At 44.9% G+C, this 26,859-nt stretch overlaps 1 protein-coding gene across 3 annotated transcripts in view; it reads right to left on the bottom strand.

Annotated features, from left to right (window-relative positions):
* Nucleotides 1-806: 806 nt before the first annotated feature.
* The window catches only part of HEXA (hexosaminidase subunit alpha), a 30,563-nt gene continuing 4,510 nt past the window's right edge, over nucleotides 807-26,859 (bottom strand). Inside the window, exons 1-14 of one of the 3 annotated variants that reach the window (XM_026018022.2) lie at nucleotides 20,984-21,039; nucleotides 15,410-15,502; nucleotides 14,426-14,491; nucleotides 12,510-12,556; nucleotides 11,892-12,002; nucleotides 10,900-11,001; nucleotides 10,302-10,434; nucleotides 9,504-9,684; nucleotides 8,439-8,525; nucleotides 8,101-8,173; nucleotides 7,207-7,390; nucleotides 6,903-6,993; nucleotides 6,375-6,479; nucleotides 2,610-5,314 (exon numbers count right to left, since the gene is read on the bottom strand). In XM_026018022.2, coding sequence (XP_025873807.1) covers nucleotides 5,251-5,314; nucleotides 6,375-6,479; nucleotides 6,903-6,993; nucleotides 7,207-7,390; nucleotides 8,101-8,173; nucleotides 8,439-8,525; nucleotides 9,504-9,684; nucleotides 10,302-10,434; nucleotides 10,900-11,001; nucleotides 11,892-12,002; nucleotides 12,510-12,512 — 1,134 coding nt within the window. In that variant the 5' untranslated portion in view covers nucleotides 12,513-12,556; nucleotides 14,426-14,491; nucleotides 15,410-15,502; nucleotides 20,984-21,039 and the 3' untranslated portion in view covers nucleotides 2,610-5,250. Of the gene's footprint in view, nucleotides 2,054-2,609; nucleotides 5,315-6,374; nucleotides 6,480-6,902; nucleotides 6,994-7,206; nucleotides 7,391-8,100; nucleotides 8,174-8,438; nucleotides 8,526-9,503; nucleotides 9,685-10,301; nucleotides 10,435-10,899; nucleotides 11,002-11,891; nucleotides 12,003-12,509; nucleotides 12,557-14,425; nucleotides 14,492-15,409; nucleotides 15,503-20,983; nucleotides 21,040-26,859 lie in introns of those variants that run through there. The other 2 variants (XM_072739101.1, XM_026017902.2) reach the window with 2 other exon arrangements.

Below are 26,859 nucleotides of genomic sequence, written 5' to 3' on the forward strand. Positions count from 1 at the left end.
ACACATTAAGGATTATGTCTTCTTGGGGAACTGACTCCTTTATCATCATGTAATGCCTTCTTTTTCCTCCTAATATTCCTTGCTCTCAAGCTGGCTCTGTCTGAAATTAAAAATAGTTTTCCAGCTTTTCTTTCAATTAATGTTAACCTTGTATATCTTTTTCCATTCCTTTACTTGTAATCCATCTGTGTCTTTATATTTAAAGTGAGTTCCTGGGGATCCCTGGATGGCTCAGTGGTTTAGCGCCACCTTCAGCCCAGGGCGTGATCCTGGAGTCCCGGAATCGAGTCCCACGACGGGCTCCCTGCAGGGAGCCTGCTTCTCCCTCTGCCTGCGTCTCTGCCTCTGTCTCTCGTGAATAAATAAAATCTTTTTTAAAAAAAGTGAGTTCCTTATAGATAACGTGTAGTTGAGTCTTTTTTAATCGTCTCTGGCAATTTGTCTTTTTAATTGATGTGTTTAGGCTATTCATATTTAAAGTGATTATTGATGTTAGATTACTATCTAACATGTTTGTTACTGTTTTTTCATTTGTTGCCCTGCTTTGTTGTTTCTATTTTTGGTATTTTACTCTTTTCCTGCCTCTTATGGTTTTAATTGGGCATTTTATGAGTATATTTTCTCTCCTTTATTAGCCTATCAGTTACACTTTTTTTTTTTACACTTTCTTTTATAACCTTTTTAGTGGTTGCCCTAGATTTTGTGAAATACATTTGTAACTAATGCAACTCCACTTTTAAAGAACACTATACTTCACAAGTAGTATAAGAGCCTTATAACAGAGTATTTCCAATTCTTCCCTCCCATCCTTGATAACATTAGTCATTTATTTCATTTATAGGATACAATAATCAAATACATTGTTGGTATCATTCGGAACAAACTATTACCTGTTAGACCAATTTAGAATAAAAAGTAAAATTTGCATTTTAATTGGGATCACACTGAATCTATAGATCATATTTAAATCCTTACAATTTTGAGTCTTCTTATTCATGAACATGTTACCTATCTACATCTGGGTCTTCTTGTATTCTTCAGAAACGTAATAGTTCTCTCTATAAAGTTGTATCTTTCATTAGATCACATAATTGTTGACTCCTATTACATGTGTTGACTCCTATTACATGAAGTATGCAGTTACATGAGGCGATATTACTTTTTTTGCTTAAACCTTTTTTTCCCTTGCAACTAGAGTCCTGACTATGACAAGTAGAATGTCAGGGAATGATGGAGAGGTCAAGAGACACATCATTTTGAAAGGGAGCACTAGCATACCCTAAGTGAATTTGACAATGGGGCAATTTTGAAAAATTAAAAGCAGAAAACTGACATATTATGCCTGTTTGTGTGCAGAGAGAAAGAAGTCATCCATAAGGAAAAGATTTGAAGAGCAAAGTGGGAGGAAATGAACTCGATCCCAGATATAGCCGAGTACCCAGCTTTATCTGAGTGGCTGAGTGTAGTGTCCAAGAGCAGGATGAGTGCAGTATGGGCCAGTGGCCAACGGCCAGGTACAGTGTAAGGTACAGTTAGCCAGGGGAGCCTCAATCCATACTGCCTAAGTACAAATCCTGACTGAGCCCAACTGTGTAGCCATTTAATCTGTTTCCTTGTCTGATGATGATAAAAAATAAAAAGTGAGGATAATATTGATACGTAAGTCACTGGTTAAGATGAGGGTTAAATAAGTTAATATCCAATAAAGTACTTATAACATTACCTGACACAGAAAGCACATAAAAATGAAGAAGCACTGTTCCCCTAGATAGATCTTCACAAGCATCTTCATTGAAATTTCTGATTTATGTGAGTCTAGATAAATGTTCAGTTTTCTTAAAATTCCTATGTTCAGTATTTTCTCTTTTATATTAGATTATCCAGACACTTCCAAAATGCTTTCTCTTACATTCAGCAGCACACCAGGACTGCAGAGATGCTCCTCTTCTCAGGCCATGTCTGCGGGCCAGATGGTCTAACATACACACACATTCACTCTGTCTCCTCTTTTGGGGGTGCCTTCTAAAACATCCCTAATTTGTTACAAAGTGAGCTGTAAAAAAAATTTATTAACAATGAAGAAAAATCACAGTTAAGTATCAGATACTCCAAAGGAAATGAGATTTAAAATTCTAGAAAGCGGTTATTTTGGGAAGGGAACTGGGACTGGGAAAGGGGACATACATAACATCTCTTTAAAAAAATCCGAAGCAAATATAACTACCGAGATGTGATAAATTTGGGTGGTGGTTATACTGTGTTTATTATTTTATTACCTACATTTTTCCATTTGTTTGAAACATTTGAAATCATGAAAAAATGTCAGTACTGACAGAGAACACATAACATGGATGTGGTTAGAGTATAGTAATTACTGTGAAAATAAACAAGACTCATGGACCATTTCATTTTAAAAATCTCTTTAAAAATGATGGACAACACACACACAGGACTGCTACAAAAAGGATTTTTAAAAACTGTGGACTGTGAAGATTTATATACAGAGTGAACAGTAATGAGAAAATTCAACAAGTAAACATTTCACTGAAATTGGTTAATATACATTTATGTTTTACACTTATTTATTAACAGTTGGAATAAAAGACTACTTTTCAAATTTTCAGAGTTTATTTGTAAGAAAAAATACAGAATGATTTTAATAGACAAAGTATCCACTTCCTATTTATTTTCTTTCTTAGTGGGGAAACACAATTGTCATGGCCTGTATTCATTAATCTTACAAGTGATGTTGACAAAAACTATAAAAATCTAAACCTCAGAGTGCATTAATGTTACCACGTGTGTATATGTACATTAGTATGATTTTTTTTTAAAAAGATTTTATTTATTTATTCATGAGACACACATAGAGAGAGGCAGAGACACAGGCAGAGGGAGAAGCAGGCTCCATGCAGGAAGCCCTACGCAGGACTCAATCCCAGGCCTCCGGGATCATGCCCCAAGCCAATGGCAGACGTTCAACTGCTGAGCCACCCAGGCATCCCAATATAAATTAAGTACAGTCTATATCCACAGAATAGTCCCCCCTCCCACATTATCACTAGGCCTTCCTAACCCCTTGCCATCCTCATCATTAGTGCTACGGAGCTCCGATGCCCTCAAGCCCTCTGCTTTCCTATCCCTAGGCTAGTGCACTAATGTGCACTTGAAAACCCTAGATTCCAAGGGCGGGGTAGAGGAGGGGTGGGTGCTATCTGCCACTCGATCTCAACTCCAACGGAAGAGGGGACACTGCATGTCCTCCCGGTCTCCCTTCACTCCTTTATTTTTATCCCTGTTAGGCCTGCTTTGCATCCTCAGTAAGCAGCACAGGAGAGCAGCGAGGAGTCTGCACGTAGATGAAGAATCAGCCTAGGCACTTGCCTGCCCCCTGGTGGAGCGCAGGGAACACTGCAGGCCGCAGCAGGGGGCCCTGTGCTGGGCGGGGCACAATTCACAGCCGCGGAGGACGAGATGGAGAAGCAGTGATTCTGTGCACCACAGCAGGCGGGCGGCTGCTGCAGGCCCTGCCCCCCACCTCTCAGCAGTTCCAGGTCTGACGAGGATCTTCAGGTCAAGGCGCTCAGGGTCAGTGGGCCCACAGGAGCAATGGTGGAGGGTGGGGAGCAGGACAGCCCACAAGTCAACGTCTTGACTGGGCCACATGGATTTTTTTTAATTGTAAAAATAACATTATAGAAATGTTTATAATAGTAAAAAAAAAAATAGAAACTTACTGCCGCAACAGTGTTTCCCTGGACTTCACTGACTTGAAACGACCTAAGTGTCTGATTTTTTTATTTAACATTATCTCAAAAGTAATGATATTAGTTATGATTAGTTAAGAAAGCAGGGGCGTTTGAAGTAAGCAGCATTTCAGGGTCCCAGGTAAGGGGTTCCTTTGGTGGTGCAAATGCTAGAGGCTTAGCCTGGACCTCTCTACACCAGAGCCCTGGGCGTGGCTAACCTGGGCTGTGTGGAGACCTCGTCCCCAGGAGGATTTTAACCCCCTGTGTCTGTAAAAGCAGCACAGAAAGGCCCACCTGGTGTACTTCCACTCAGGTCCCCGAGGGAGCATGAGAAAGAGACTAAAGGTGCCGTCTAAAGACCAGACTACTCAGATCCCCTCTCAGCCTGCCTTCCCCAAATTTCTGTATCTACCACACCGGAAACCTGAAAGAAATGCCTGAGACCCCACTGCCCTTTCAGCCCAGGACCAGGTAAAAGAATTAAATAAGGGTCAAAGAAATCCTCATCTAAAACAGTTGCTACATGACCTCAGCCTCTGGATTGAGTCGCTGCTTCTGCACACGAAAGCACCAACGGGCGGTCTGGCCAAACAAGGAGCCATTTCCTCTCAGGCAAACCTGGCCACGTGCGCAAAGACCTCTTTCAGAGCCACACGACCACCTCCTGGCCCTCAGGGGCTTTCCTCCTGGCTTCAGCTGTGCCATCAATTCTTTGAGAAGATGCTACTGGGCTGCCAGTGGGTGGGAGGAGGTGGGTGGAAGTTGCTGGCATACTGGGGAGTGGACTATGGTCTCTGGGGACCAAGTCCTTCAAACACAGCACCTACCATAGTGTCAAGACCACAACATATGTTCAATAATATTAAAATAATGATTGCATGAAACTGAATTAACAAGAAACCCAAACCCAAAGGAAAAAAAAAGTTCTAGAGGAAGGAAGTGTGTAAGGATGCATGGGGGAGGGCTGCTCCGTAACTAGCTTGGGTCTGGAGCCCTTGCCACTCCCCAGAACTTCCTTGGGCCACTCTAATGCCTTCTTCCATACACAGAAGCCTTGGAGGTCTATGGGACCTCTACACTCACAGGGAAGTGAGCAGACTGAGGATGAGGTTGTGTGTTTAGACTGCGTGCTGCGGATGGGAGAAGTATCACAGGACTCACAGGCTGCACAGGGTCTCATTCCCAGTCCAGGGGCAGACACTGAGGCCAGCCTGGAGCCCAGGGCTGCTGTGCGCTATCGCTCTCAGGAGCAGAAGGCCAGTGCAGGTAGCTCCCTACCCCAGGGCCATTCACATTTCTCTCACACAGGTAATCCATGTTCATATGGAAATATGCCACATCACTCTTTATTGGATGCTAGTGCCAACAATGGCCCCCTTCTCTCCATGGACAGGGGCACGTGAGCAAGGGGCTCCGTCCCCCGGGCGGGATGCAGTGGAAGCCTGGCCCCATTACTGCTCTCCTAGGGCCAGCACTCTCCTCAGTGCCTGGGGCTGCTTGCTCAGGTTTGTTCAAACTCCTGTTCACAGTAGCCTACATTGAGGGGCTGGGCCTGGACACCTCGCCTGCAAGAGGACATGAAGAAACAGGGCAAGATGAGCCACTCAGATGGGGTCAGTCCAAGGCTCCAGCAACACCTCTGTCACAACCAACAGTCTCCTTTTCCCCTATTTCGGTAGATCTCTAACTGCGGCTGTACACCATAAGGACTCAGGGACTCTCATTTCCAGAGAGTCTTACTTGGCCTGGGGTCACATGTTGGCAAGAACAGGCGCCCCAGGTGATTCCGACACAGGGATGTCCAGGAATTTTGGGAAACACCTCTCTATTTCTACCCTGCCAGTCACTGTACCTGAGTCCCAAACAATGCAGTACTGTTAGAAAAGAGCTCATGTCTAAGGGGTACCTAGTGCTCCAGGCCCAGAGCCCCCCTTTAATGGCTCAAATGCTATAAATGCAGCAGCAGTGGCAGACCAATGAGCTGTCCTGTTCACGCACAGGGCGTGGACATGAAATCCAGTTCAGCCGCGCAAGTTCCAGGATGTGACCAATCTCCATAGGGGACCTCTGGGCATGCCTGCTTCATTATTCATATGTGCAACGTGCTAAGAGGTGGTAAGGGACTAGCTCAAAGTTGCCCAGTGAATTGCACACACTTGAAGCCTAGACCTTGCCATGCTGGCTCTCAGCTCTGCACTAGGCTGAGTCCTCCAGGTTCTCAACACTTAGTCAACGAATAAATTAGGGAAATGGACCATCTTACGCAGGCCCAACCCCAACAGTGGCACAGGCGTCATGAGAGGCCATAAACGCATGATGGCTAAGGGCACAGACTTTGAAGTTGGCTTGGACCGAATTCTGGTTCTGAGTGATTTGGGGCTTTACTTAACTTCTTGGGACCTCAGATGCCTATCTCTAAAGTGAGGCTAAACTACCTACCTTCCAGAGTTGTGGTCAAGACTCAATGAAATAATGCCTATAAAGGGCTCAGCACAGTGCTTGCCACAAAGTCAGCCTCTGTAAGCATCAGCTTTTATTGGTATTTTTTTTCCAGTCAGTATGCCCCCAACTGGCTCCCCCTACTGCGGGAAGGCCCCCCGCCCCCCCAACAGCCTGCCTGCTTACCTTAGTAGCTCACAGCGGAATTCTGTCAAACGTTTAAAGGCAGAGTCCAGGTTAGTCACCAACTTGTTGCTCCACAGCCTCTCAGCCACAGCCCCTGCTCTGGGCCTAAGAGGGAAAGATCACGCACCAGGTCGGCTTCTGTATTCCCTGCAAGGGTGTTGGACACCCACAGGCTGCCGCCTCTTATTTAGGCACCCTGGATTCCGGGCCAAGGTTATTCACAGCGACAACCTGGCTGGGGGGCAGGGGAGGGGGCTCCTAGGGATTTCTAGGGCTCCGCTCCAACTTCATTAAGATGTGGGTCGTGATCACACTTTCCTCCTCTCCCAAAGATATGGAACCAGAGTAAGTTGTAAAGGCATCATGAACTGTTACTGACTAGCAACAGGTATTCTCAAAATGTACAGCTCCTTCTTTCTCAGGCCTGGAAGGAGGGTACTTGTCTGGGGGTGATTGGACAGGAGTGAGTCTACAGGGGAGAACCCACATCCATAAACACAACCACCCACATCTTCAGGAAACCCTTACCAGAGTCTGGGGGCCAGATTTGTGCTGTCCACATACTCTCCCCACATACAGGCCTCTCCACCAATCACTAGAGCCTTCTGCTGAGGACTTCCTGAGAGAAAACAAAAAACAATAGGCTGCTGGGGCAGGAGGGGGTCGGGAGGGTGCAACCCTAGGGTTTCCCTTCAACTACCTTCCCAATGTAGCCCTCTCTTCAGATAGGTCGTCTCAGCTAACCTGAAAGGTCTAGCCCAGACCCTCTGTCTCCTGCACTGTGCACCAGCCCAGCCTCCTTTGGTCAGCAAGGAGAGCTCCCTGCTTTCACCTTTAAATTCCAGGGGCTCCACCATGTAGATTTCACTCCAGTCCGGGCCATAAGTTATGTGATTCAGGTACCAGGGGGCAGAGAGCAGGGCGCGGAAGCCAGCTTTGGTGATCAGCTCCATCTCCTTCGCATAGTGTACTGGCATCTCTTCTCGCCATACCTGAATGATTGTATCCGGCCGAACCTGTCACAAGATAATGGCACATAGCTGAGGGTATTTCTGGCCCTCATGCTTATGCAAACTAACCAGGCCAAGTGGTACGTGCCCGCTCTGCTCTCACGCAGCAAGTATTTCTCTGTGACTCCTAACCATTGAGCTCCTAGCCCGGTGCAGAGGCCAAGGATTCTGTAGGCCCTAGGAGTCCTCCCCGCTGCTTCCACCCCCAGTCCTTCTGCAGCCATAATGGGACAGTAATACCGGATGTGAGCTAAGGGAGACAAGCAGTGGGGCCTAGCAGACTCATCAAGAACTAACACACCCAAGAATCTCCAGATGTTTCTGAGGATGAGACAAGGTTCCTGCAGAGCTCCTGTATCTGGCAAGAGGCTGGGACCTAAGTGATCAGCAATGAAGGGAAGCAGCCCTGTTCCCAGATCTGGAAGACCTTAGTCTATGACTCAGAAAGGAAAACCTAACCCAGCATGCCAGGCTCAGGAATCCTAAGTAGCCTCAGTTTGTGGTGAGGGAAGATGGACAGATGTTCTGACACTCACACCCAGGGCTCATACCTCTGCGACCTTTCTGGGGGGAAAGGAGAGATAGCCCCTCAGTGCTCTGAACATTAAAGCCTAATCCAAAGCCAGGAAGGATCTATCTGTGCAGAGGCAGGGAAGGGCTGAGAGACTAGAGGGAGGTACTACAGGTGGCTCCTTCTCTCTCTGCCCCTGGCTCACCTTTACGTTATTATCAAACACTTCCTGCCACACCACATAGCCCTTGTCATAGGCAGAGACGATGTTCAGCAGCCTAGAGAGTAAAGAAAGGGTCTGCTCAGCTCAAATAGGTTCTAGGATGTTGGTGCCAGTGCTCCAGGGGTTGAGGCTAAGAGCCCACTCCTGACTGAGCAGTGTCTTCCCTAGTTGGGAACTGACTACTCCACAACTGCAAAGATAGGGCAAAGTATCCCTTCAAGGGCCCAGAAAGTGGTCAAGCAGGGCCTGGCCCTGGTATGGAAAGTGAGGACCCAAGACATAACACCAAGAAACCCTGCCCACCCTCCTTCCTTCCTCACGTCTGGATGTAGTAGGACTCCAGCTGCTTAAAGTCACTGCCAAAGCCTTTTTCCTTCATAAAGTTCTGGATATCTGGGTTGGACTTCCTAAATCCCAAGAGAAAATGAAGATTAATTATTTCAACATCCCCAAAGCCCAAAGCTTGGGGATTAGTCACCTGGCTTCCCACAACTTCTTTTTTCACTTGAGAAACCAATCAACTTTGGATCTCAGAGGCCCCAAATATGCAGGTGTGGCCGACCAAAGCTATGTGAAGGGGGCTACTGACACAGGCTAAGAAAGGAGGAGTTTGGATCCCAAGAGCTTTAAATATAAACTCTCAACAAGAACATATATTAACCTGCCTGGTCTACGGCATGTGGCTCTGTGGTCGTGGGTTTGAGGCTCTGGCACCGGATTCTGGTTTCCCTGTTTAACTCTCTACTCAGGCATATTCTGCTTTTTTCCCCCTTACCATTTATTCTTTATTCCACAAGTCTTGCTGTTACCTGCTGAAGCTCCTTCCCCCAAGAACGTTTACATTTCACTCACATTTCCTCCTGGAATGTTTTCCCCCTCCCTCCACTTCTCAAAAAGCCAATTTCCCCAGATCCAGCTCTATGGCCCACTTCTCAGAGAAGCCCATCAACCTCCTTTGAGCTAAGTAGATCTGATGGTTTGGACCTTACAGTTTAATACTGACTAGACACTTTCATATAGTGTCTCAAATTCATCTGTGTTTTGACTCTTTAACCAGACTATTTCAGAAAGGCGAGGATTATTTTTCTCTATCTTGGACTTTCCCAAGACAATTCTCTGCTCAGACCTGGTTCTTCCGTAAGTATATCGAGGATATGAAAGGAGGAAGGGACAGTTTCACATTTACAGCCTTGCCAAAATCAGGTGGGGCCCCTATGTAGGTCGACAGAGGAATAGCCCAAGACCTGAGCCGTCTGGACTGAGACAGACTGTTCAGAGAGGTTAGCCCCTGAGGAGCACCTGAGATAGGTAGCCTCTTAGGCGCTAACCTCTATGCTGAGTGAGCAGCTCATCAGGCAGGGATGAGAAGATCAAAGGGATCATACCAGCAGGTGAAATCAACCTCATCTCCTCCAAGGTGAAGATAAAAATCTGGAAAGACAGAGCTGACCTCCAAGAAAAATGAGCTCATGAATTCATAGGTACTGTTGAGAATGGGATTCACTGGTCCAAAGGTGCCAGAAGGATGAGACCCAGAGTAGCAAGGAGTCAATAATCCAGGGACACCTAAGCCGACAGAGAACCCCACATAAGCATCACAAATACATAGACCCCCAAGCAGTCATACACTTACAGACATTAAGGTGTACAATGTAAGATAATCGTGTTCATAAACATTACATGCACGTAGGGAGGGACCACCAGGCACGCACAGACACTGGTGATCATGAGTCTTTTTTAGTCACAGTCAAAGAAATAAAAATATATCCTCCATCATAATCAGAGGTTGGGTTACAGCCAGACAGCTATCACATACTCTGGCCCTGACACACTGCTTCCAGCAGGGGTCACCCTTGTTCCCTAAGGGGGCTCTCGTACCACCTTTGGGTGGGAAGGAGACTGCCCAATTCAGCCAAATTGGCAAGATCTTTCTTCCACTCTAGGGCACAACGTGCAAGAGCATCACAAGGACATCTGAGAAAAATCTGCCCATAGTTTAATAGTAAACAGTGGTCTCTTTTGTCCAAAGTAGGTTCTGGTTATCTAAATTCCCAGGTGGAAGATGATGATGGGAAACATTCTTCCAGGGACCAGGGCAGGGGCATAGCACATCCAAGAGTCCAATGCCCTGAAGCCCACCTAGGGGGGATCAGTAGATTCTTTCAATCCGACATTATTCTTACCTGGTCCCCAGGACAGAGTGTGGCCAGGAGTGTCAAACTCTGCCAACACACGGATACCCCGAAGCCGTGCATATTCAATCACCATCTTTACATCCTGTGCTGTGTAGATATGGGTGGCAGGATTGTAGGATCCCTGAAAGGCACAAGACACCCTTAACAATATCAATTCTTGAAGGCTAGCAGAATAGAAGACACTAAAAATGCATCCAGGACTCCCTGCACCTCAGAAAGTCTACCCACAGCTCTTTGGTATCAGGGACCATCTCCTAGGATCTTTTAATTTCCCACAAGCTAGCACATCTATTGCTTTATCTGAGCATCATAATGCCAATGAGACAATAAGGCAGGCACACAGCAGGATATAAACAAACAAAAAGAAAATGAGACCAGGAGAGATTATCTTTCACAGAGAAAATTAATGGCAAAGTTCGGACACTCAAACTTAGGTCTCCTGGTTCCAAATCCAGGGCCCTTCCCCTAAGTCAGCGTGTCCCTGAATCTGGCTGGTTAGGATGAGAGCCAGTGTCCTTGCCAGCAGGGCCAGAGCCAGGCTCAGACATCAATCCATAAACTTGCTCTTGGAGAAATTGAGACATACCTTTCTGGTGAGCTCTGGAAAAGTGTAGCTGTCATATGGGAAGGAAGAGTCATCAACCAGATGCCAGTGGAACACATTGAATTTATTGTATGCCATGGCGTCCTGTAGATCAGAGCACACACTGTGAACTCATCACAGCTTCTTCAGTTTCAGCCTCAAACTTGGGAAGGTAGGCAGACTGGCAGGCAGCTCCACATACCCCGATAGGCTCAATCTGCCCCAGCTTCCTGATAAATGTTTATAGGGTCTATCTATCAAATCTTCCCATCAGGGAATGTCTTGCCATAGAGGGAAGACCTAGCATATTTTTCCTCCCAGGGCACATCCAAAGATGTCTGACAGAAGCATTACTTCCCTTTTTTGAGATGTGTTTTAGCCACATTGAGAGGACAGCTGAAACTATGTGGTACCCTGGTCTTCCCAAAGCACCACAATACCTCAAAGACTAATATTTCTTCCCGCCATTTGTTCTGAGTTGCCTAACATTTATCCAAACTGTGAAGTCTATTGTTGAATTTAGTAGCCCCATAACCCACAAATCTCAGAGGCCAGGAATGATGAATGTGTCCACTCCTTTGATTCCACCAGAGGAGCAAAGGTAGACACGAGCTGGATAGCAACTGTAAGATAAGACTGGCCACCAAACTCAAGAAAGATAGGAACATCCTGAGCTATGGCTTTTGAACATCTGTTTCCTATGACCTTGTCCTTAACTAAACACAAATAAGCTCGGCTTGATCAAAGAAGCCAATTCCTCAAACCACCTTCTGCATTCCTGAAGATGACAAGGACGCTGGTCCAGAGTAGCCAGTGAGGTAGCTTTAAATCATTCCTTTTTTTTCTTACAGTGGATCATCTTTTCCATTTTCTCTAGGAGCTCGTAAAGTTACACATATTCCCTCTGTAACTCTTTAGGAATGTGGCAATGGGTCTACCCCTTACCGCATCACCCCAGAACACTAAGGGCAAAGATGGCCTTAAGGCCTGGGTACCAGAGTGTCCATGATGGTAGTCAGTGGCAGGTAATGGCGAGACGTATCCAACAACAACCCCCGGTGGGAGAAGCGGGGGAAATCTTCAATCTCGGTCTTGTTGATAAGGAACTGTGCAGACCAAACATTAAACATGTCAGGATTCAATGGGAACTCACCATGGAGGGTGGAGGGGGATGAGGAAAAGTCTCCTGATCCTTCAAAAGCCAATCTATGACTGTTTTACAGAGCAACTATCTCCCCAAATGCCCCACATCTCAATGACCACAAGCAGGCACTGTCAGAGGGCAAGAGTCCCATGCTAGCTAGATATAGCTGTCCCATACACCACTCAGCCTACAATTTCTGGATTTTCACTGTTAATCTGTTTTCTTTAAAGCAGTGTGTGGTCTCAAGATCATTACTAAATAATGACTCAGAGGAACTAAATTACAGTGATTCCAAACAGGCCAAATCTACCAAACCAGTTTCCACCCATGTCTTCTTCTAATTCTTACTGGGGCCATTTTGAACCACCAGGAATCTGTCTAAGGCAAAGTAAATTCTTCCTAGGACTCTCAACACTGGGAGCAAATCCCAGAGATTTAAAAGGAACCCTTTTTGAGGGCCCCCACTTACCATGCCCTCCGGAGATCTCCAAACAAGTTGGCTAAAAGTCTCCAGACCTATGGGGAAGTAGAGAGGCACGGTAAAGGCTTAGGGAGGTGGGAAAAGAGATGCACCCATTTGGCAGGTTCCCAATGTGGCAGAGGAGAATGCTTGGGCACACAGTAAAAGTGGATATAGTATGGGCTTGATGAGTCTCAACACTGATGCAAAGGGGATACTAGGAAGCCAGTATTTATTTTTACTCTCTTTTATTTTGGGAGGTGGCAGTGTAAGGGGTTTTAGTGCCTCTTGTAGGAACACACTAACCTTCAAAATCCACATACTTCTTATCCATATTCCCTAAGCCTTGAACTCACAAGATCATTGACAGAGGCCAAAATGTCTGCTTGTGAGTACAGATGCAGGGACAAGCCAGCTCACATGGGTTAAGGCTTTCCATGATTAATACTGATCAGGAGCTGAGGGAGCTGAGAAAAAGAGATCCTCAACCTACTACCCCTGCTATTATCCCAGACTGAATTATGGAAAAGTGATCGTAAGCTTAAGTTTCCAAGGAGCCTGGGTCCACAGCAGGATCCAGAAGACAAAGAATCATCCACCTTTCTTCTTGAGACCTTGAGAAGGGAACCAGCTATAGGGAGCTGAGGTATAGCCAGCAGCAACTGGCCCAGAAGGACTGCCCTAGTCCACTGGACACAAACCCCTACTGGATTCTGGCAAGGCCTGAGTGCAGGCATCCTGAGTCCAGGGCATTATATGTTCCCAACAGCTGGAGTCCCTCTTCTGAAAACCCATTAGAAGGATTTCCAGAGTCCCCAGATTTCATAATGAAAGAATTTGAGATCTTTTTCAGCATCTGCTTCGAGGTCGACTATTCCTATACTGCTTTGGCTTCTTTCTTCTCTGATTCTGACATCCAGAATTCTGGAGTCCTCAGATTTCCCCCAGCCCCAACCTAATCATAGCACCTGTACAAAAAGTGTAAGAGAGCAGAGAGGGGAGTCAGTCCCCTGTTCTCCAAAATACAAGAGAGGAGAAGAGGACAGGTAAGGCGACAAAGAGGAACCCAAACAAGGTTTGAAATCCTGTGAGAATTTCCCTCCTCATTCAACAGTAGGGGTTTTGCAAAAGTAGTAGAGGTATTTGACTAAGTCTTTATCTAATGATCAAATACCTTTTCAGTAAACCAAGAGGAAGGGTACAGGCCCATCACGTGTTAGCCAGTTAAGTGCTAATTTTCTCATGAAATACTATAGTTCTATACATCTTATTATTTACTTCCTTTTTCTTCTTTGACATTTATCTATTTCTTGTGATATAATTTTTCTTTTTAAAGAACCTCTCCGGGCAGCCCCGGTGGCGCAGCGGTTCGGCGCCGCCTACAGCCTGGGGTGTGATCCTGGAGACCCGGGATCGAGTCCCACATCAGGCTCCCTGCATGGAGCCTGCTTCTCCCTCTGCCTCTCTCTCTCTGCGTCTATGAATAAATAAATAAAATCTTAAAAAAAAAAAAAAAAAAAAAAAAAAGAACCTCTCCAATTATGTGTGTTAAATGAGAGCTGAACAGGCAGTGTTTGTGGCAGAGTCCCAAGCAGCCTGTTCCCTGCTGGCACCCTCAGCATCAGCCTGCAGGGTCTCTCCCTGCTTCCCCAGAGCACCTGCCCAGGCGAGCTGCTGCTGCCACTGCATGTGCTGACACCTGTCAACTTTGAAGGGTAGGTGTAAGGAGAATACTCCCTTTAGGGACATGGGAAAACACTCCAATTGGTCTCCATAAAGAAAGCTTCCTCAAGTGGCGGTATGTGCTGGGCCCCCTCGTCTTGTTCTCCCAACCCACCAGCACTGACCTTCCCACTTCATATCTTTCTCTCCCGCCACCAACAACCCCCCCCCCCCCCCCCCGCCAGGATCAGTCCCCATGTTACCTCGGAGAGCTCCCCAGACAGTCTCAGACAGGAGGAAACAATGATCATCATTTATGGTCAGAGTGTCTGAAATGACAGAAATGACCCCACTGGTTAAAGACTTCTACTCTCAGATTACATATCACATGTGCTGTGTAAATCCTTAAATCAAAAAACAATAGCAAGATCAAATTCTTTTTTTTCCTTTCAAAGAGAAGACATCCCCAGAGCAGAGCAGCTGAAGGTCAGCTAGGTCTTGGGCCAGAGTGGGAGGGTGGTCACCCAGAGACTCTGCAGGCCCTAGAAGACAATGCCGGATGAGGGTCAGGCTAGAACAGAAAAGCACACTTGCTTTGTGGTTGTCTCCCCCTCCAGAAACATGAGTTCCTGCCAGCCTGTAGCTGAAAGTATGAGGGGGATAGGGATGCTTGGAGGATGTGTCCAGGTTACGACGTTCCCAAAGCCTTTGTAATCCCCCTCCTTTCCCTTTGTCTCTAGGCTTCATTCGCTACTTCATCCAAGAATGTGAGGAAGAAGCCAAGACTGTTCAAGCCATAATGTTCACTTTGGAGACTGAGAAGTTCCCAAATGCTGCTGCTCCGGGAGGACAGCACACAGCACAGGGCTAATGACTTGGCTTCATTTCAGTCATATCCAAAAACATTATGACCAAACATTTCTTCTCTCCCCAGAGTGGGGTCTCTCAAAGAAAATAAGCCAAGTGTACAAATTCGTACAATGGCAATGGAACTATATGTAGTCCAGAAGGCAGATGTCCTGTGGGACTCAGTGAAAAGCCACTGTGACGTTCCACAGCCAACCTTAAGACACTGGTTAGAGTGCATGACAAATTCACCTTCTACGGCTCTCAGCCTTTGGTGACCCTGGGTTTCCACGTCATGGAGGGCTCTAGGCCTAGCATGAGGAAACTTAGGCCAGGCCAAGCAGAGTTACAGCTCCAGACAACCACTTGCTCTCTACAACAGGAAACAGGGTGATACTTACAATTTTCCAGTGACTCCAAAGAAGGAAGCTGGTTACATCCTGGAGTGACCACAAGGACAACCAATGAATTCTTTACCGGTGCATGCAGTTTTCCTGAAAGGACAGGGTAATCTCAGTGTGGCTGACCTGCCATCAGAAGGAACAGGCAAAACCAAAGTCCTACAGGAAGGTCCCTAGCTCTAGTCCCTTACGGCTCAAATGTGTGTGGGAAGAGGCAAGGGAGAAGAGGGCATGTACCCTCTTGTCGCAGGCACTCCCCCATCACCTGTTCAATTGTTTCTCATTTCAGTTGTGCTCCCCTCTCTCCCCAGTAACCTGCCCTGACCCAAGTACCAAAGGTCTGGCAGCAGCTCCTTGTAACCAGGGTTCTATATTTCTAGTTTGGTACAGTAAGCACGATTCCAATACCTGGACAACTGCTTCTAAACTAGAGGCAGCTTGAGAGCATTTCTACTCAAATTGTGGTCTGCAGATTAATTCCTGACCTGACTTGCAATCTGTAATACCAGGTGAAAGGAAGGAAAGACACTGATAGATAGGAAGCTTATATGATACCAGAATATAAATCAATTATGTCAGAATAAATGCATTATTTAGTTCTAACATTTTTTCATAACACATTTTTTGATAAAGGGACAGTTTTACATTCCGGTGTGTGTACTGCTCCTCTCACTGCAGATGGTCACTTGGAGTAGCACTTTTCTTCAGGGCTCCAGGTGAATGGTTTCCGATTTTGTAAAAGCCCAGGAGCTGATGCAAGCAGATGACAGGAGGATCTCCTCAGCAAAGGAGGCCTGAGATCATCTAGCTGCTGTCCCCGCAAAGGTACATGGTCACTCTCCCATCCTGCTTCCTTCCCTCTTCCCAAATGGCTTCTCTGTCTGAGGCAGCCTTCTGCCCAACAGCGGAAAGCCACCCAGTGGGCCAACATCTAGCACAGTTCCACAGATGCACCCTATGCCAGCACCCCTCCCAAATCCAAAACAGCCAAAGCCAAAATACTAATGCACTGTCCCTTCCCATCCTCCTAATGGTTCTTCTTTGTGACCTTCATGGTGGTTCTGATTGTACAGCTCCAAGCCTGAACCTCACCGAGGTTGCACTTTCTATTCTTTTTTGGAGCTATATGCATCTATACTGGCTCCACAACAACCATGACTTCCTATGGAACCACAGAGTTAGGGATAGGATAGCCTGGGAAAAGGCAGGGAGAGTGAATTCAGAACCAAACTGGATCCCAAATGTTATCCAATCTCTAGGCAGAAGTAACCCAAGAGCCTTGAGCCATTTCAATGAAGCCTGCTCAACCCTCCGAACACTATGCCACATGGTCTCATGTCAGCTCTTGGGCTTGCCAAGAAGCAAGCCAGTAAGGCGCCCTTTGCTACCATAAGAACAAAATGTATCCTTTCCCTTTCCTGTCAATACTCTGTATCCACACTAATACCTACCTAAATCCTGTAGGGAAAAGGGAATTTTGAGTCTACTCTGGGCCAGACCAACTCACAACTCCATTCTAAACCCTGAAAACTCATCTCCAGCAACAGAGAAGAGCCAGTCTGTCAGGACAGAGACTACTCTCAAAGCAGAATCTATAGGGCCCTCCCAAGCTCTCCAAACAGAGAGGCCATCTCTACAAATCCCCAAGACTGAGGAAGACTTCACAGAGAGGAAGGAGCGAATAAAACTGTAAAAGAATATTCCCCCTTAAACTATGCCCTCATTCCTCGCCTCCTCGCCCCTACTCCAATCCCCCATATCACAGAGCCCCAATATCAATGTGTGTAGAGTTCATTTGCATATCTACCCAGGTGGCCATCCAAAAAAGGGCAACATCCTGAGCTTGAGCGTTAATTCCCTGGACCTTAGCCTACCAAACTGAGGAGAAACCACAACTATCCACGTGCAACTGCCACAGTCACTGTCCAAATGACACTTAGGGGCAGCACCAACAGCAGGTTTATCTGAACTATTGCCTGGAGCTTAAGAAAACTATAACTTTTGTTGTTGTTGGTAGTGTATTTTTATTTTTCTAGAACACACTCTCATTCCATCCAGGTTGTAGATTCCTTACAAGATCTGATGAAAATGAAAATGAAAATACTTTTTTCCCCTAGAATAATGGCCCTAACTAAAGGCTCATCCCTCCACCCCCTGCCTCTAATCTTAGGTGAAGAATCCCTGTCCTAAGTGCTCTCAGGGATTCATTTGGGTTTAGGCCGATAAAGGAGGTACAGAATCATGGCTCCTATTTCAACAAGCCATGAGGGGGAAGTTCAAGGGGAGGCAGCAATGTGAGAACTGGCAAAACAGGAGGGACACTGGGTCATTTTAAAGGATGTAAATAGTATATCACCACTGCGGTTTTCCGTATCCAAGTTGCTACCCTGAAGCAAGCAGGAAATAGGCAGGGGACAGGCCGGCTTCCTCCCCATGCACCCACATGCTCTGCACTGGGAAGAATGGAGGTGTGTAGGAAGCATGGCATGGCACAGTCACAATGAGCCCAGCTGGCACAACAGGAAAGTCTGATGCCTCAGGTGCTCAGGAAAAAAACATGGCAAACAGAGCACTGAGTTGGGAAATCAGGAAAGGCTGGTTCCAGTTCTGTGGCTGCTAAGCTGAGCACGTCTCGGGGCTCCTATTTTTCTCCTCTGCAAGTAATGGCAAGGCAGGGCCACATCCTGGCTACTCCTCCAAAGGGATGACACCTTGTGACTCCACGCACAGATAGTGTGCTTCAGGGTCCCGTGCCACGGCCATCACCTCCTATCTCCACAGCCCTGTCGTCCTCCTGCTTTCATGCAGACCTGCTCTCTTCCTCTAGTTCACCGTAAAAGTTTGCATCTTCTAAACTCAAAAAGGAGGAAAATTTCACACAGTACAGGAGTGTTTACAATGAAAACATTAGTTACCTTTGGCACCCCTCCCCTTTTAGCATAATTTAGCCTATGCCTCACAGACAGGCCAGCTCTGGATGTGGAACTCTTGAGACCCTTTTTCTACCAGTCCCACTGTTGGAACTTTCTCCAGATGCCAGTGCTATGACCCTTCCATCACTCTTCTTCTTCTTCTTCTTTTTTTTTTTTAAGATTTATTTGTATTTATTTATGATAGACATGGAGGGGGGGCAGAGACACAGGCAGAGGGAGAAGCAGGCTACATGCCGGGAGCCCAACATGGGACTTGATCCCGGAACTCCAGGATCAGGCCCTGGGCCAAAGGCAGGCGTGAAACTGCTGAGCCACCCAGGGATCCCCTCCATCACCCTTCTGTTCTCAGTTCTCTCCCACCTTCACTTGCTTCCCTGCTGGCCTGTGTGTGCATATCCCTCACCTCAAACACAATCTAGCCAGTACTCTCAGCAACCTGTCCTTTTCTTCTGCTCATCCAGTGGGCAAAACCTTCAACCCTGGATCACTCTAACATCTACCTTTTGTGCACTGACCCTGGCTACTGCAACCTACTGGAGGGAAGACAGAAAGTCATATAATGGCAGGATTTGGCTGCTGTACAATCATGGTCTCTCATTTTGGCTGGGCCCTTGATGTTGCCCTGAAAATCCCCCATTTCCACCACTGCGTTCTTCTACCCTCTGCGACAGCTATTTTAATTTTGAGCCACTTTCTTCAAGTCTGTAACTTGATCACCCCCCCACCTTTACTCTAAGTAGACAATCAGAAGAGAACTGCCATCCATCTTTACTTCTCCTCTCCTCCCTGACAAAACATTTGCAACACATGCCTAATCTTTATCTTCGTCTCCTATCCTGGTGGAAGGGGTTTCGTTTCACCTGTCCTCTGGATCTCTCCTTAGGCTCCTCTTCGATAAATAATTTCCCTTTTCCCCCAAATCTTCAAATTATTTCTTTCTACTGATTCTTTCCCATCAGCATTCAAATATTTCCAAGTCTTCTTGGTTGCACCTCCATGTCATCTCCAACAGATTCTTCCTCTTGCTTCTGGTCCCAAAGGAACCCTAGAGGAAATGCAGCCTAAGCAGTTAGGTGCTGAACTTCAAAGCCAGGCAGATCTGGGTTCAAACCTTGGTTCCAACACTTTCTAGCTGTGGGACCCTGGGCAAGTTATTTTCCCTCTGTGCTGCAGTTTCCTCATCTAAAAAAAAGGGGATTGTGATTAGTCCCTACCTTACTGGGCTGTTGGGAAGATTAAATGAGTCTGTACAGGTAAAGGGCTTCGTCAGTGCCTGGCACACAAGTGCTCATGGAGTTGGCCATCCCAGTCCTCTCTTGGTAGCTACTGCTGACACCCTATCTACTCCTTAGCCCTCTATAACAACATGGCTTCCTTTTCCACCACTCCTCTGCAAATGCCTTCACCAAGGTCCTGTGGTTCTATAAATTCAAGGGACCCTTTTCAATTCATTCTTCATTCATTCATTAAACAGTTATTTACTGAGTGCTTACTATGTGCCAGGATGTTCTAGGTGCTGGGGACACATCAATGATCAAAACAGACAAAAATCCCTGCTGTGACAGAGGTAATATTCTGGTGGCCATGCACTTCTTCTGGGACCTCAGCAGCATCAGACATCCCTGATGTTCCTGAAACTAAACTCCCTTAGCTTAGGGGACATGGCTCTCTCTTGGTTTTCCTTCAAACTCTCTGAATATGCTTCCTTGTTCTCCCCTTTCTTCACCAGCCCCTACATGCAAGTATTCCCCAAGGTTTCCAGGCTTCCCCTTTTCTCTTCACTTATACTCTCCTTGGATAATGTCACCTACCCCATAGTAGGTTGATGATTCTCAAATCTACCTTTCCACACCAACTCTTCTTCTGAGACTTTAGGCTCATTGGCCTACACTCAAATGGCTTAAAAGTCCTTCAAATCTTAAATACTAAGTTGAACTAACTCTTCATTCCTCTTGCTGGCTGATCTTCTCTCTCAGTTTGGTAACTGTACCATGTATTGATTTATCTAAACCAGAAACCTCCTCCTTCTTCCATCTTTCTGAGTAGATTAAAAATTCATGCACCCATAATATTTATCGATGGTCTACTCTGTGTCAAGCACTGTGCTAAGCACTGAGAGTACCAAACTAAAAAAGAAACAGCCAAGTTAGGTCTCATAATTACAAAAGCCTTATTATCTCAACATCATTACCATCTTCCCACCTCCACTGAGTCAATGTCTTAATTCAGCCTCTTGTAAATTCTCACCTGAAGGACTAAAAATCTCCCAGTTGTTCTCCCTGCCTTCACATATACCCCATTTCAATCTACCATCCTCTGTGATCTTTGAATATGAAGGTCTTTTCTCTGCTCCTGTGCAGGAATTCTCACGGTAACACGATGAACTCTACAGAATTTTGAGAGTGCCACACTTTCTCCATACTTTCCTTTGCACATTTTGCTTCCCTCCAAGTGAAGCAAACTTCACATTGCCTCCACATCTCAATTATGAAACAGCTCATTCTTCCTTTTATAAATCTTTTCTGTCATTCTCCCCCACCCTTTCCTAAGAGATCTTCCTATGAGATCGTGAAGCAACATATACATACATTTTTTGTAACACTTATCTTAATATATGCTGTTTATTTGTCTATCTCCTCACCGAGGCTGTAAGTTCCTCAACAGCAGGGGCCAATCTCAGGGCCTTTGTATTTCCAGTGCCTGACACACGGTAGTCATTCAATAAATGTTTGCTGAAAAAATGAATGATGCTAGAATTAAAAAATGCACATTTAATGCTATGTATGCATAATGATTGTGCTACATGATAATTAGGCATAAAGGGCAAGTAGTTAATGGAGAGTTTACTTTTATACCCCTAAACCTAGGATTTGTGAAGTCCTGGGATTAGGGTGGGGAATGGTAAGAAGACACCCAGGCATAGAGGAAGTGTCTCTTCAGACACTGCTATGAAGACTCTTGGCTTCATTAATCCAAAGATTTGGATCTTTCAACTACTCTGGAAGGAAGAGATCATTCCTGCATCAGGGTACCCAGAAACTGTATCTTTATTTCAGTGCACAATAGCATCTTCTTGCACACAACCTGCTCCTCCCTGAACCAAAATATTTCCATCTTATCAATGTGTTTTTAATTCGCAGAACTTTAGCAGCATGGAGAAAACATTCATTTCAGGTATAGAATGGCATTTGGTTTGGCTTCTGGGGTGCACACTAGGAAACTCAAGGTGCCAGCCTAGGCACCTTCCTGCTCCTTCAGGTGTACCCTGCCCCTTTCTGTCCTGGTGTTCTCCTAGGTTGGTGCTGTTTTGCTTCTCCGTGCCCACATTGTTCCCTGCCCCGTCCCACCTTTATATCTTCACATCCAGGCTCTCTCTCCCCACAGTCAGTCCAATGAAAGTCCTAGAAATCATTCATTTACCACTGATTTCTTTATTCCAACCAGGATATACTGAGCACTTACTGTACATCTGGAACTGTGCTAGGCGCTGGGGCAGTTCAAAATAAAAAGCCCTGGTCCCTGCCCTTGAGGAGCTCACAGTCTAGTAGGAGAGACAAATACAAACAACAATTACAAAGCAGTGTGATAAGGGCTAGGGTGGATAATATAGCTACCTCCAGAAAGAAAGGGATGCTTCCTAGGAGAGGACTTCTGAGCAGAACCTTCAACCCTGAGATGGTGTTTGCGAGGCTACCAACAAGGGAAAAGGTACTCGAAGCCTGGGAAGCAACTGATGCAAAAGTACACTGTGGTGGCTAGGCAAAGAGGTGAGGCCGCCCCTGGCAAACTTCTTATTCCGGCAAAGTAGGAGTCTGAGAACCCAAATGCCCCTGAGCCTGGAGCTCTTCTACAGTGCTGCTGAATTCACTGTTCGAGAACCACTCAGTCCTCATGAGTCCCAAGATTTTTCACCCTCTAGAGACTATTAATACCCACTCAGAATGCAATTGATCCAGCTCATAAACGAATGTTCTCTTGCCTATCTTCTTTGTAAATGTTCTGGTTAAAGGTTTTTTTCCCCCTCTACTTTTAAAGCTTCAACTTGTTCTCTTCCTCTCTCTCCCCACCCTCAAGAGAGCACCTCCCTATAATTCTGGATCCCCAAAAATGACTCAGGGTAACATTTTTGCAAAGTCTTCCAATTTTTTTCCTAAATACACAGATTATTATTTTTTTATTTAAAAAAATGTTTTAAATTTATTTATGATAGTCACACAGAGAGAGAGAGAGAGAGAGAGAGAGGCAGAGACATAGGCAGAGGGAGAAGCAGGCCCCATGCACCGGGAGCCTGACGTGGGATTCGATCGCGGGTCTCCAGGATCATGCCCTGGGCTAAAGGCAGGCGCTAAACCGCTGTGCCACCCAGGGATCCCTACACAGATTATTTTTAAAGCAAAAATGCGATCCTAATACATAATAGTTTGTAACTTTTTCCCACTTACCAAATGATTTGCAGACCTTTTAATGTCAATATATACAGATCTACATCTTTACTTATAAATGCTGAATAAAATTCCATTTTTGAAATGTACTTTAAAAAGTGGGAAGTCCTAACTTCTCTCCTCTTTATGGACATTATAGAATGCTTCTAAGCTTTAATATTATAAACAATGCTTCAGTAAACATTCACAGCAGCATGGAGAAAACATTTGTTGGAGAGATTTCTATAGGAAAATTCCTAGAGGTAAGCTAAAGATAGGAAAATTTTTGGTTTTGACACTGCCAATTCACTCTTCCAAATTACTGTACTGATTTATATCTGAACATACATGGGCCCATCCCTCCACATCCTTCCCAAACTAGACTGTCTCAATTCTTTTTCATCTGTGGCAGCCTGATAAAGAAATATACCATTTTTTAAATCTGTATTTTAAGTATAATGACTGAATTGAGAATCACTTTGCATTTACTAGTTATATATATGTAATATATAAACACACACACATATATGTGTGTGTATATATATATGTGTGTTTTGTTTGTATATTTTTTTAAGAGAGAGAGAGAAAGGGAGTGAGCAGGGTGGAGAGAGGTAGAGGGAGAGGGAAATCTTAAGCAGACTCAAAGCCCAGTACAGAGGCCAAACACTGGACTCAATCTCATGACCAAAATCAAGAATCAGATGCTTAACTAACTAAGTCACCCAGGTGCCCCTTTACTGGTCATAGACTTTGCACTTTTAAAAGTTTTTATTTTTATGGATTTACAGAGCTCTTTTTAGATTTTAATGTGTCTTTTAAGATTGCAAATATTCCATTTTGTCCTTATTTTTTTTTAACCTTATGGTTCTCTTGCTTTGACTTTTATGTAGTCAAATTTGTTCATCTTTTCCTTTATGGTTTCTTTTGTCTGCTTGCTTAGAAAAGCCTCCTCTGCTTCTAAGACCATATGAACAGTTTCCTGTACTTCTTTTTTTTTTTTTTTTTTTTTTAATTTATGATAGTCACAGAGAGAGAGAGAGAGAGAGAGGCAGAGACACAGGCAGAGGGGAGAAGCAGGCTCCATGCACTGGGAGCCCGATGTGGGATTCGATCCCGGGTCTCCAGGATCGCGCCCTGGGCCAAAGGCAGGCGCCAAACCGCTGCGCCACCCAGGGATCCCAGTTTCCTGTACTTCTAACAGTTTAATGGCATGCTCTTTATCTTTAGATCTTTAACTACCTGGAATTTATTTTTGTGTTTGATATGAGATACAGATTTAAGTTTTTCCCCAAATGGATAACCAATCATCCCTTTATATTTATTGACTAAACAGCTTTTCACTTTTGATTAGAAATGTTTCCTTTACCATATATTAAATTCTTCCATGTATATGAACTCCTTGCTTGTCTCTGGAGCTTATTTTCGCGGCTATCTTATAGTCAGGAGGATCTATCATGTCATACTGCAATCATCTTTTGTCATGCTGCCCAATATATAGACACTTCTGTTCATTTCTGTTCTGGAACCACACTCTCATTCCTATAAATGTTGTTTCTTCTCCTTCACCAAGCCACCTGGTCTACAACATCACCCATGCCCAAATGCTTTTTGGAATCCAGTTATTGAACTACCAACATCTTCAGTCTCTTCTATTTCCTCCTTAACCGACACCTGGCTGTCCCTAGGAATACTATTTTCCCTACAACTTGCTCTGAGAGGCAGCTTCTTCTCAGTTGCTTCCAGGACAACTATCCTCTACCATCAAGTGAACAAAACACCTCTCTTCTGTGGCTTATGACATTCAGTTGTAAAATCTCAAACCTTTCCTTGTTACTAACACTCTGCAACAACTGGTCACCTCTTTATTTACCCAAGACTTTGGATCCTGGTCCCCAATCTTCCTCTCCATTCCAAGGCTGGCTTTCATCCTAGGTGATTTCAACATTCAAGAGGAAGAACTAACCCACATTCTAGCTTAGCAGTTATCCAACAATACCTTATCACCCTCCCGTGGTCACCTTTTAGACCTTCCTGTCCTCTAGAGGTATTCCAACTCATTCTCTCAAGCTTCTGTACCATACAACTAACCTACTGAACCATCCTAGATCTGTGTACTTCAAACACAGTGACACCGAGTTTCTTAAATATATGACATGAAGGCTCTTTCCTGAAGGTTTTTTTCACATGCAGTTCTTTCTATTCGTAGTACTACCTGCATCTCCACCAATTCCTACTTTCAAATATGATTGGACAGCTCTTTACGGAAGCCTTCACAAAATGTGCCATCTCCACCCCAAAACACCTTTGTGGGTCAGGTGTTCCCAGAGTACCTTGTACTTATCAGCAAAAATGACTTTACTGATACTTTACTGGATGTCTGTATTCCCACTTCCAGAGACTATAAATTATTTAAGGACAAGGACAGTTCAGTCAATATTCTTGGACAAATGTTACTGACAAATTATAGTTGCTTAATAAATACTACTTGTACTAAGGATAGATGGAAAGAAGGAAGCTGACCAGAAATACTACTGGAATTTGATAATGATGGGTCCAGGATCAAAACTTTCATAACTTGACTGCTAATGATTAAGCAATGAGATGTTAGAAGTTACTATCTGAGGTAATTAACACTGTAGTATGATCAGGGCTTACTCCTAGCAAAGGCCAGTAGTTTTCCAAATCACTAATCTGTATAATGTTTAGTGAAAATATTTAAGAGCAGTAGATTGCCCCAAGATTGCACACTGAAATGAGCAAATCTTTGTAGACAAAGAGACCTGACCGGAAATTCTGCTCTACCACTAGCTGTGAAACTCTGCACATGTTACTTAGCTTCTGTGAGCCTCAGTTCTGAAAGATGGGGTAACACCAACCTCATACAGCTATAATAAAGACTAAAGGGTGTAATATACAGCAAATGCCAGACACTCAATAAATGCTAGTTTCCTTCCACCTTCTACTTTTTCTTAAAAAGTCAGTTTTGCCACTTGGCTGGAGAAGCCCAGAGTGCCTTGTGAAATAACCACACCATAAGAACAGTTTCTCTGAGGGCTTTTCATGAGCTTCTGCAGGAGCCTGAAGGCTCCACTACTGTTTGATGGCACCCTGTATGGCAAACAGGCTGAGACTCCAATATACAAAAAGGACATAAGCTTGGTACTCTGAATCTGCCTCAAACTAGGACTATGGCTCTAGTTCAAAGACCAAAGCCACTAATGTGGGATCTTAGTACTAGTTACTAGCAGGGCAAGGTCAAATAGGACAATAGTTAAACTTTTCACCTAGGACACAGCGTACCTGGTAAGCCATCTCCCTTGCTCTCAAAGCTTTACAAAAGAAGAGGAGGCTGCTTACTGATACCCAAGGTGATAAGCACCCAAACTTCCTGCATCCAAGCATACACTTCCAAAGAAAGAACTCTACATCATACCCAAGTCCAATCACCTTCAAGAAGTGGACATAACAATAGCACATTATATTTGCTAGAGATCAGCTGAGAGCAAGGTTAAGGAATGTTATTGCTTTGGCAATAACAAAAGCAAAGGAAACAAAAGAGAGAAGTTGATACAGTAATGGGTCTTACTCATTATAGCCAGGAATTGAGAAGAAAAGCAAATCCATTTCTCTATTACGATGGATTATATCTCCATAAACCTTGAAGCAGATCCCAGAAAAGCTGTCACACATTAAACTCTATCTTCTACAGATCCAACCTCCTCTCCTAAGCTGACCTCCTAGTCAGTGGCTCCACAAAGGCGGGAGAGAACTCCTAATCCAACTGGCTAACTCTCCTGTTGATGCACATTGTCTCTCTTATTATTTCCAGGGCCAGCAGGGGAAATTTAGGAAGATGCAGAAATATAAAAGTAACCTCTTTAATTTCTAAAAGTGTTGGTTGGGCAGTAAAACTCCTTTCCTTCTGTGTAATGGCAGGAAAGGGATTGAAGTTTATGCCTTTATCTTGCTAAGAAATCGACAATGTGCTCCAGCAAAAAAACTGTGTAACTGTAAGAAAAAAAATAGTTCACCATTGCTATCGAAAACAAAAGTACCAACTGGCCAAAAAACAAACAAACAAACAAAAAACCTGCAA

Source organism: Vulpes vulpes, chromosome 15, assembly GCF_048418805.1.
Source record: "Vulpes vulpes isolate BD-2025 chromosome 15, VulVul3, whole genome shotgun sequence".
Classification (NCBI taxonomy): Eukaryota; Metazoa; Chordata; class Mammalia; order Carnivora; family Canidae; genus Vulpes; species Vulpes vulpes.